At 39.3% G+C, this 12,389-nt stretch overlaps 1 protein-coding gene across 1 annotated transcript in view; it reads left to right on the forward strand.

The window, feature by feature from the left end:
• The window catches only part of Slc2a13 (solute carrier family 2 member 13), a 263,691-nt gene that overhangs the window by 181,260 nt on the left and 70,042 nt on the right, over positions 1 to 12,389 (forward strand). Inside the window, exons 5-6 of the mRNA XM_055627184.1 lie at positions 4,963 to 5,126; positions 11,800 to 11,920. Coding sequence (XP_055483159.1) covers positions 4,963 to 5,126; positions 11,800 to 11,920 — 285 coding nt within the window. The remainder of the gene's footprint in view (positions 1 to 4,962; positions 5,127 to 11,799; positions 11,921 to 12,389) is intronic.

Genomic DNA, 12,389 nt, shown 5'->3' on the forward strand with positions numbered 1-12,389 from the left:
ATATATATATATATATATATATATATATATATATATATATATATATATATATATATATATTACTCCTTCTCAGTATATAATACTTCCTCAGTGAACATTGAAGGTGGTAGGATGGAGAGAATTGAGGACTCTCCTCTCCTCTGTGTTCAGTGTCTAAGAAAAGTCCTTTTTGGTAAAGCCTACTCCAGGTATATCTTTGCTGACATTGAGTTTTCAGTGGAGATGTGGGTTTCCTTGGCTTTAATCCTCTAGAAATAGAAATTGAAAATGAAAATACTTTTTATACAGAAAACAAAGAGGTTAATACAGAGCATGTAGAAGCATGTGTTGTTGTGACACTCATGTGGATTGGAGTGAATCAAGCACAGTTCTGGGGCCTTTTCATTTGAACATCAAAGAACACAGCACTGTCAGAATGCCCACACCAAACAGGCAGTCTAATTTACTGTTTAATAATGCATGGACATGCCAGGCTTCTCTTTGCAGTTCCTCTCCCCAGGGCTGTTCCAGCTCAACTAGTTCCTAGGCTATTAAAATTTGATCTGGTTTCTTTCTCTGATATTTGGGGAAAGAGAAATAAAATTGATTTTATTTTAGTAGTTCTAAACTATTTTAGTAGTTCAAAAGTCTTCACTGATTTTAAACTCTCCGCATTTCAAACAAAGTTTAGGGTGCTTAAATAAAAAAGTGCTTAAGAAAGGTAATGAAGTGAAATAAACTTTAAGTTAGAGATTTGGGGAAACGAGTCAAAGTGGAGATGAGTCGTGCTCAAGTGCTTCTTGGATGAATAAAGGGAGGGGGAGGAGGTTACACTGCCCTGTTCAGCTTCCCAGCCAGGACCATGCTGGTTTATTGGAATCACCAAGCATGCGTCTGGGTGGTGAGATAGGATTAATGACCGTCTTCATGTTCAAATACCACTTTGCCTTCTCTTTTGCCTTCTAGCTTCAGGGGGCCTGGTGGTCTCCCTCTGTGGAATGTAAGTCTCCCCCACCTCATAGTCCCTGAAAAAGCTTGCATCACCATTAACACTACTGTGTGTTGATTGCTATTTCATATTTCAGAAAATACTAAAGTTGACTAAATGCAAACATATGCATGTCAGTTCCTAGTGCTTATTTATTTTTTTAATTTTTATTAATTACAGTTTGTTCACTTTGTATCCCCCCTGTAGCTCCCTCCCTCCTCATCTCTCTTCCCCTCTCAATCCCACCCTCCCTCCCCTTTCTCCATCCATGCCCCTCCCCAAGTCTACTGATAGAGGAGGTCTTCCTCTCCTTACTTCTAGTGTTTATTTTATGTTTGGTTTATGTAAAATGATAGTAGATTTAGATCATTGTTGGAGGCTGATGGTGCCTGAATATGTGGCATATTCTAATATATAAAATTTTACTATTTCATAGAAAAAAAATTAAGTAGTATGTAACCACTGTAGAAAATTAGCCACTGAGAGAATTAAAAAGGAATGCCTAAATAGAAAATGAACACTTACCATTTTGTTTTGTATTGCTTTTTGAATAGATGAGCTCTCTATTTTTTTTTACACTACTTGCTGCGCCACTCTTGATCTGCTCTCTTAGTTTGTGAGTCCTTGGAAATTTTGAGTCATAACTAGTATATGCTAAAAATATAGTTTCGCATGATCATATTTTTGTGAACAATGCTCTAAGATGTTACCTTTTTATGAAATAAAATTATTCTGGCAGACTTTTACTCACAACCAAACTCTGAGGCCATGACAGCCAAATATCCTTCTTTTTATCCTCTTTTGCTGCAAGCAATGCTTTTCAGGAAGCAAATGTCATAGCCTGCCCTCTGAAGACTCTTGAGAGGAATTTTAAATAGACTGTCACCTCCTTCCCTCTAATCTTCTCTAATGAGGTGTTAGATGGACCCAAGTGGAAGGTAAAAGATACAGTAAAGGATGAAGGGAAATATGGTTTCTGTAACTATATTTTATCCTAACTGTAAATGTTAGGATAAAAATCTCACAAGTTATTTATGGTCATGTTTAAAGTCCTGTTTTGGGGGCTGAGCAAAGGGCTGTTAGTAAAGTGCTGGCCCTGAAAACATGAAAACTGGTGGGGAGGAGCCTTGACCTCATGGGCACAGGAGGCAACTTCCTGAACAGAACACCAACAGCACAGGCTCTAAGATCAACAATCAATAGATGGGACCTCATTAAAGCTTCTGAAAAGCAAAGGACACTGTCCTCAGAACAAAACGACAGCCTACAGACTGGGAAAGGATCTTCACCAACCCTATATCTGACAGAGGGCTAATAGCCAGAATATATAAAGAACTCAAGAAGTTAAACAGTAACAAATCAAATAGTCCAATTAAAAAATGGAGTACAAAGCTAAACAGATAATTCTCAATAGAGGAACATCAAATGGGAGAAAAACACTTAAAGAAATGCTCAACATCCTTAGTCATCAAGGAAATGCAAATCAAAAACAATCTGGAGATTTCACCCTTCACCCATCAGAATGGCTATGGTCAAAAACTCAAGTGACAACACATGCTGGAGAGGATGTGGAGACAGAGTAACCCTCCTCCATTGCTGATAGGAATGTAAACTTGTACAACCACTCTGGAAATCAATCTGGTGCTTTCTCAGACAATTGAGAATAGTGCTTCCTCAAGATACAGCTATACCACTCCTAGGCATATACCCAAAAGAGGGTCAACTACACAGTAAGGACATTTGCTCAACCATGTTTGTAGCAACTTTATTTGTAATAGCTAGAACCTGGAAACAACCCAGATATTCCTCAATGGAGGAATAGATAGAGAAATTGTGGTACATTTACACAGTGGAATACTACTCAGCAATTAAAAACAAGGAAATCATGACATTTGCAGGCAAATGGTGAGAACTAGAAAGGATTATCATGAGTGAGGTATCCCAAAAGCAGAAAGACACACAGAGTATATACTCACTTATAAGTGGATACTAGACCTATAGTATAGGATAAACATACTAAAATCTGTACACCTAAAAAGCTAAGCAAGAAGGAGGACCGTGGGTAAGATGATTAATCCTCACTCAGAAATACTAAAGGGATGGACATTGGAAAAAGAAGAAAACAGAAAACAGGACAGGAGCCTACCACAGAGGGCCTCTGAAAGACTCTACCCAGCAGTGTATCAAAGCAGATACTGAGACTCATAAACAAACTTTGGGCAGAGTGCAGGGAATCTTATGAAAGAAGGGGGAGATAGTAAGACCTGGAGAGGACAGGAGCTCCACAAGAAGAACAACATAACCAAAACATAACCAGGGGCCTTTTCTGAGACTGATACGCCAACCAAGGACCGTGCATGGGGATAACCTAGAACACCTGCAGAGATGTAGCCCATGGCAGTTCAGTGTCCAAGTGGGTTCCCTAGTAATGGGATCAGGGACTGTCTCTGACATGAACTCAGTGGCTGGCTCTTGGATCACCTCCCCCTGAGGGATGGGGCAGCATTGCCAGGCCACAGAGGAAGACAGTGCAGCCAGTCCTGACGAGACTGGATAGACTAGGATCAGAAGGAAGGGGAAGAGGACTTCCTCTATAAGTAGACTAGGGAAGAGGCATGGGAGGAGAAGACAGAAGGAGGGTAAGATTGGGAGGGGCCTACAGCTGGGCTACAAAGTGAATAAATTATAATTAATGAATAAATTAATGAAGACTGGGTTCTGGTTGTTTCCAGATTCTGGCTGTTGCAAATAAAGCTGCTATGAACATGTTGTTATCAAGTCATTTCAGCATTACCGTATTTGAATTTTTCTGAATAGTTCTGCCTTGTTACATTGGGTGCTCATTTTCTTCTGCAGATTACACAAACTCCCTTGCTGTCCAGTAGAACTTGAAAATTGTTCTTGAAAAACTTGAAAAAGCATTGTTTGGATGGAATGGATCCCTTTCACAGATTTTTTTTTTCATCACATTATCCTTTGAAAACATTCACAATTTGCATGATAGGAGTTATTCCACTGGGAATTTATGCTTTTGTAACAGCTGTCATCGTTCAGAATCTTCAAATGGTTTGTGTAATTGTTAGTGTGATCAGTAAAATATATCCTTCATGTTCCACAGTAATTTATAAATTTGGATTGCTATTTTTAAAAAGAAAAATACTCTGTCGAGATGAATGAGCTGTGATGCTGTTAATATTTCATCTAAGAGCCTCATCCTCATTAATTCAAGAACTAGTAAACAAGCCATTGCTGAATCAAAGAGACATATTTAAGGCATTTTTATTTTTGAAATATTATGTAAGTATTGATAAATATCTAGAAGCTTACAGATTTATTTTTTTTTTACTATGAAAATAACCAACTTGATTTTACTACTGCTTAAACACCCACTGTCAAGTTTAGGATGCCTCAAAGCTAGGCAAAGCCACAGGTCAGAATGCACAGCTGGTGTTTGAATTCTTCTGATAGAAAAGCATCTCATGAGAAAATTACTGTCCCATAGAATTCCTGTTAAACAAGAAAAATAGATCATGGTAGAGACTTGACCACCGAGAAGAACACAATATCCCAGAAACCAGTGATCCATTCTCTTGTGCTTAGGCCAGTGCCTCATCTTGTACAAAGCTAAGTGCATGCTGAGACCCTTCTCCTGCAACTTGTTTACAGAGATCCTTCAGGTGTTCACCACCACTGTGGTCACCATGGTTACATTCACTCTCTTTATTCATAGCCTTAGAGCTCATCCTTGATGGCTTTAGTGAGCATGTTGTCTGCTACTGTGTTAGAGCTGGTACATCATCTTGGAGGCACTCAACCTTCTCTCTTTGGAATAACTGTGCCTGAGAATGTTTCTCCATTATGATTCTTTAAAGGGCTTACATTAATTCTTTTTGATAATGCTGTTAGTATAGTTTTTTTTCAGGTGGCTGCACCTTTCTGTTTGATAGTTTTCTTGAATAATTACCAACAGCAATCATTTTGTTCTTTGCCTGCAGGTACTACAGCGCAACCATCCTGCAGATGTCTGGAGTGGAAGATGACAGACTTGCAATATGGCTGGCTTCAGTTACAGCTTTCACCAATTTCATTTTCACACTAGTTGGAGTCTGGCTTGTTGAGAAAGTGGGTCGTAGGAAGCTTACGTTTGGTAGTTTGGCAGGTAGGTGCCTGGATGTAGAATCTTGCTTTAAAATACCTTCCAGCAGTGATGGTGACTCTCTCAAAAGAGAACAGCAACATCTGAGAGTGAATTTCGAGCCAGAGAGCACAGGACTAAAATGATTGACAGAAAGCAAATAAATAAAGGTAATATCCTTTAACTAGTTCTGGGATAAGTGGCTAGAAACAAGACTGTGACAGGAAAGGCATTAGCTTTAAGGAAACATTTACTGGGAATGTATTTCTGTCAACAGTTGGAGAGCTGCCCGGAGGAGACGTGAAGAGCATAGCCACAGTTTTCTTTTGCCTTCTTTGACATGCTTATCATTTATGATATTATTTTGCAACATTGTATTTTTGATTTTGGAATATTGTGGAAACAGATATAAGAATCTTCCTTCACAAAACAAGAAAAGACTTTTTGAAACAGGCCAAAATTCTAGGGAAAACCCGATGGGTAAAATGTGTTTGATGTGATAGCAAAATAAGGAAAAGCATGAATGTCTTTTGTGTTAAGTTTTTGCCTACTGTTTCTCTGTAAAGGATTCTGTAAAGAGACCCACCTTTAACATTGTCATTACATGATTACATCAGGTATTTTATATTTTTTTCAAATGTACAAACACATTTGGCTGTCTTCCCATAGCAACCTTATATTTGAAGTAAAATATGTTTTATCCTCAAACATAAAGAGTTTAGCATAGCATTTACAAAATTCTATTAAAAATTATATCTAAAACCAAATTTCATCTCACAAAACTGCTTTAGCACTTAATACAGTTTTTGGTGAGAAAATACATTCTGATTTCCAAACTCAGTTACTGAGAGTTCAATTCCTTCATTCTTTTACCTCAGCTAATCTACTTACAAATACCTTTATAGACCTGCCCAGAGCTGTGTCTCTTTATGATCTCACATCTAATCAAGTTGAATACCATGATAAACCCATCACAAATAACTTGGATAGTTTTTTTAATATTTTTTTAAATTACTGAAAAATATTTAATACTAGTCAAAGACATATCTAATGCAAAAGAAATATGAACTATGTACTCCATAAGTATTTTCAGTAAGGAACATTTTATAGTTTTCAGATATTTTAGTATTATACTGACTTGTTTAAAGAACTAAAACTTTTTTTTTTTAGCAAACTATAAAACAGTTTCTTCTTTCCATGAGTAGTGGAATGGCTCTATCTAAATCAAGATATTGGTGCTAAGTCTTAGGAAAGTACAAATACCATAGTTTTTTTTCACCATTTATTTTGTGGTGTAATATTCATGAAAACCTCTCTGATAGGATATATGCCTCAGCATAGACAAGACTATGTATTTGAAAAGGTGGTTTCTTGGACCCTGTCTGAGCCACAAAAATGTGGTCCACAGCAACTTCCCCTGGTAGAATTAAGGCACCTTTATGAGAGCTGGGATCTGGGAAAGAAAAATTACTTCTACTGAGTAATTACTTATGAACCAAACCCTGTGCCAATTAATTTATGTAACTTGTTACACCAAATGTTTTTTTTTTCCAGGCTGATATTTATCCAACATATTTTACTTTCTAAAGAGAATATCTTTATTAGGAGAGTTTTACCAAAAATCCAAAATGAACAAGTATACTTGGTTAAGAGAAATGTTTATTGTAATAGGGCCCTAGACCTTAGCACAACCTACTCTATGATGGAAGTGCCATTTAGGCTGTAAAACTCAGCGAGTAGACAGTGTCACCTGCCAAAGCTAAAACAAAGACCTTATCCATCAATGTCCATAGTTCTAGGAAAGTCTCAAATTGTGCTAACCATGCTTTTAGATTTCTGTAGTTCTGATTCTGGCTAACTATTTTTGTTAACTGAGGACATTGTTTTTGTGTTTAAAAGCTTACCCTTAGAAAGGCTCGGGACTGTACTGCAGTCCCAAATACCCAGTATAGTCACTGGCTGGCTAATAAAGACTTTCTATTGGCTTAAACCCATGTCTGAGCAGTCCTCTCTGAATCACACATTTCTCTTAAAAAGTGAGGAACAACTGGGGGAGAAGGAAAACCGGGGGGGGGCATCTCTGGGACAAGCTGGAGACCTGTGTGCAAGGGGGTAGGCTCCTGGGAAGATATGGGGATGACTCTAGCTGAGTCTCCTGGCAGCAAGGAATATGAGACTGAAGTGCCCACCTCCAGTACCCAGGCAGGACTTCCAGTGGAAGGAGGACACCAACCCACTTATAAAACCTTCAAACCAAAATTTACCCTGCCAAGAAGGTATACGGGGGGAAAAAAATGGAGCAGAGATTGAGGGAAGGGCCAAAGAATGACTAGGTTAACTTGAGGCCCAGCCCATTGGACAGAGCCAACTCCTGACACTATTAATGAAACTCTGCTATGCTTGCAGACAGGAGACTAGCATAAGTGTCCTCTGAGAGGCTCTGCTCAGCAGTGGATCCAAAATGATACAGAGACACACAACTAAACATTAGGCAGAGATCGGCGAGTCTTGTGGAAGAATTGAAGGAAGGATAGAGGGAACTGGAGGGGCTAAAAACTCCACAAGAAGACTAACAGAGTTGACTGACCAAGGACTATGGGGGCTCACAGAGACTGAACCACCAAACAAAGAATTTGCATTGACTGGACCTAGGTCCTCTACACAAATGTAGCTGATGAGCAACTTGGTTTTCATGAGGGTCTCCTAGCAATTAGAGAGGGGACTGTCTCTGACATGGACTCTGTTGCCTGCTTTGGTATCACTTTCCCCTAGCTGGGTTGCCTTGATGGGCCTCACTGAAAGAGGATGTGCTTCATCCTGATGCTACTTGATATGCCTGGGTGGGTTGGTGGTGGGGCATTCCACTTCTCTGAGGAGAAGGGGAGGGGAGAAAGAGGAAGAGGGTGGGAGGATGGGACCAGGAGGAGAGGGATGGCTTTGATAGGGATGTAAAGGGAAGAAATTTTTTTTTACTTTTATTAGTTACACTTTATTCACTTTGTATCCCGCCCATAAACCGCTCCCTCCTCCCCTCCTAATCCCACCTTCCCTCCACCTTCTTCACACATGCCCCTCCCCAAGTCCACTGATAGGGGAGGTCCCCCTCTCCTTCCTTCTGATCCTAGACTATCAGATCTCATCAGGAGTGGCTGCATTGTCATCTTCTGTGGCCTGGTAAGGCTGCTCCCCCCTCAGAGGGAGGTGATCAAAGAGCAGGCCAATCAGTTTATGTCAGAGGCAGTCCCTCTTCCCATTACTATGGAACCCACTTGGACACTGAACTGCCATGGGCTACATCTGTGCAAGGGTTCTAGGTTATCTCCATGCCTGGTACTTGGTTGGAGTATGAGTCTCTAGAAAGAACCCTGTGTTCAAATTTTCTGGTTCTGTTGCTCTCCTTGTGGAGTTCCTGTCCTCTCCAGATCTTACTATTTCCCACTTCTTTCATAAGATTCCTTGCACTCTGCCCAACAGTTGTCCATAAGTCTCAGCATCTGCTTTGATAGTCTGCAAGGCAGAGGCTTTCAGAGGCCCTCTGTAGCAGGTTCCTAACTTGTTTCCTGTTTTCTTCTTCTTCTGATGTCCATCCTCTTTCCCTTTCAGGATGGGGATTGAGCATTTTAGTCAGAGTCCTCCCTTTTGATTAGTTTCTTTAGATGTACAGATTTTAGTAGGTTTGTCCTATGTTGTATGTCTATATGAGTGAGTATATACCGTGTGTGTCTTTCTGTTTCTGGGACAGCTCACTCAGGATGACCCTTTCCAGTTCCCACCATTTACCTGCAAATTTCCTGATTTCCTTGTTTTTCATTGCTGAGTAATATTCCATGGTGTAGATGTACCACAATTTCTGTATCCATTCTTCAGTTGAGGGGCATCTGGGTTGTTTCCAGCTTCTGGGTATTACAAATAAAGCTGCTATGAGCATGGTTGAGCAAATGTCCTCATTGTGTACTTGAGCCTCTTTTGGATATATGCCTAGGAGTGGTATGGCTGGATTTTGAGGAAGTGCTATTCCTAGTTGTCTGAGAAAGCACCAGATTGCTTTTCAGAGTGGTTGTACAAGTTTACATTCCCACCAGCAGTAGAGGAGGGTTCCCCTTTCTCAACAACCTCTCTAGCATGTGTTGTCCCTTGAGTTTTTCATTTTGGCCATTCTGATGGGTGTAAGGTGAAATCTCAGGGTCATTTTGATTTGCAGTTCCCTGATGGCTAATGAGTTTGAGCATTTCTTTAAGTGTTTCTCTGCCATTCGATATTCCTCTATAGAGAATTCTCTGTTTGGCTCTGTTCCCCATTTTTTAATTGGAATACTTGGTTTGCTGCTTTTCAGCTTCTTTAGTTCTTTATATATACTGGATATTAGGCCTCTGTCAGATAAAGGGTTGGTGAAGATTCTTTCCCAATCTGTAGACATTCGTTTTGTTTTGATCATGGTGTCCTTTGCTTTACAGAAGCTTTTCAGTTTCATGAGGTCCCATTTATTGATTGTTGCTCTTAGAGCCTGTGCTGTTGAGGAAGTTGTCTCCTATACCAATGAGTTCTAGGGTCTTCCCCACTTTTTCTTCTAACCAATTTAATGTGTCTGGTTTTATGTTGAAGTCTTTGATCCACTTGGACTTTAGTTTTGTGCAGGGTGATAAGTATGGATCTATTTGCATTTTCTACATGTAGATATCCAATTAGACCAGCACCATTTGTTGAGGATGCTATCTTTTTTCCATTGTATGGTTTTGGCATCTTTGTCAAAGATCAGGTGTCCATAAGTGTGTGGGTTTATTTCTGGGTCTTCTGTTCGGTTCCATTGATCCACCATTCTGTTTCTATGCCAGTACCATGCACTGAGGAAACCCAAACAATCATTAGGTCTTACTTCAAAAACCTATATGCCACAAAATTTGAAAATCAAAAATCAGTAGCCCTCCTGTATACAAAAGACAAAAGGGCTGAGAAAGAAATTAGGGCAACTACACCCTTCACAGTAGCCACAAATGACATAAAGTACCTTGGTGTAACCCTAACCAAGCAAGTAAAAGACTTGTATGAGGAATTTTTTTTAAAGTAAAGAGCATAACAAAGCCTTCTGTTCTAAGACACCATATATGAGCTTCAAATTCTACAACAGTAATGAATCTGTTGACAAACGCTGCACTAATGACTAGTACTAATAAGTTCTAATGACATGGATGATTCAGGTAGTTTCATGATATAACAAAATGAAGAAGATAAAAGGACTAGGAGGTTTTCAAATTTAGACCATAAACAGAACCATTTAAGGAGCTATCGTCCTGGGGGAGTTTATTTTGATCTAAGGGCTTTTATCCTTGTTTGGGCAACATAGTCACATGTGGAGCTCTGATGTCCAGACCCCATCTTTTGAAAGTATGACTCTGAGGTCAGGGTACATCCAGGAATTCCTTCCAGTTGGAAGCCAAAATCTACAAATTTTCCTCATACAATTAATGTAAAGGTGTAACACTAGCTTTTAAATTTTTACTTCCTTCACAATTGGGTTAAGATAAAAATCAATGGGGCTTCCAGTGGCTGCTGGTCCAGAACCACTAGTCTCTGGAGTTCAGGTGCCCAAGATGATGTAGGAGTTCCAGCCACTGGGGTTCAGACTGTCCTAGGTGTTGTATAAACTCTAGCCATTGAGAGGTCTCTGTGTCCAGGATGACCCTGTGTGCATTTTCATGTTAGCAAGTTTTAGAGACAGATAGTTCAGGTACACTGTTCCCTTTGCAGACTCCCCCATGGGGGATAACTGCATATCCTGATCCAAGCCCTGAAATTTGAGAGTCTTGACATATTTTTTGTCTTGAACAAAAATATCCAACATTGCAAAATCCATTCTGCCTAGGCAGTACTTCCTGCGGCAAAGATGTGTGTATATTTCAAATATATTTATTTAAATGTTACATTGAAAATGTGCTGAGCCTACTGTCACAGAGCTAAGAGGACAGGAAGACATGAAAAATTCTAATAGATGTATGACAAATCTTCATGGACACTGATTCTCTGACAAGTTTAAAAAGGAAGGTGCCATCTTTCTTTCTCAACTTAAAGCATCAAAGTTTCCTGATGAAACTCTTTACTCAATGCATAGCAATGCACTGTGAAAGAAACTGGAGAACACAGCCATTTACTCGGGTTCTCTGGTTGACAAATTAGCAGAAGTCATTTTGTATGTGGCATTCCTTTTTAATAGGCAGTAAATTTTCACCTGCTTTATACATAATCAGTCTAGTACTTTTTTGGCTAATTCAAATCCTACCTGATCAAATGTCATTGGAAGAATTTTTTGGCTCTGATAGGAATGCTAGATATGCATATCTTTCCTTTTGTGCTTCTATTATATTAGTTACTTGACAATGAGGGTTATTTTCATTGATTTTTTTGAGAGTTATCAGCAATTGTAGATTTTTTGTTTGTTTTGGATGGCTTAATTCATTATTAGAAAATCATTACCAATTTACTCTGGCTCACAACTGGTTTGCTTTGAATTCTGTTTTTTTTGAGTTTCACAATGGGTGTGGGCTAGTGAATTTTTCTGACCATTACTTTACATGATAAATCATTTTTTAACTGAGGGGAAATGTTTCAAGGAGTCTTATTTATAGCTATGATGTCAAACCAAGTCTGTGTTGAAATAATGCTGTCAATGCTCTTCAATAAAAAGTGTATTTTTTGTTTTCAGGTACCACAATAGCACTTATTATTCTTGCTTTGGGATTTCTGCTCTCAGCCCAGGTTTCCCCACGAGTCACTTTCAAACCAGTGGCTCCTTCGGGTCAAAACGCCACCTGCACAGGATACAGGTGAGACTTTATTATGTTTCCTCTTCTTATTCCAATTACGGTCATTTTTTTTTTTTTTTAACATTTCTAAAACTCAGATGAATAGGAGATTCCTGAGTTTGCAGACTTGTGTCTGAAGGTATTGTGATGGAAAAAGTTGTCAGGAAACATCAGTATGAAAACCATAATCTTCAAAGACAAAATGTAAAAAAAAAAAAAAAAAAAAAAGCACTGAAGAAAAATGAGATGTTTGACACAATCTTGGTGATGTTTGTCTGAAACCTAAGATTGGGGCTTAATACCACATCAGTAACATAGCAAAATTGCCTGCTGGTGTTGATATTGTGGGCAAAATGAATAGCTCTGCCAGCTGTTGGACTTGGCCTACTGCACATGCTCACTGGACATGCTCACTGGACATGCTCACTGGACATGCTCACTGGACATGCTCACTGCACATGCTCACTGCACATGCTCACTGCACATGCTC

The sequence above is a fragment of the Psammomys obesus genome, unplaced genomic scaffold (genome assembly GCF_907164565.1).
Source record: "Psammomys obesus unplaced genomic scaffold, mPsaObe1.curated_primary_1811, whole genome shotgun sequence".
Lineage (NCBI taxonomy): Eukaryota > Metazoa > Chordata > Mammalia > Rodentia > Muridae > Psammomys > Psammomys obesus.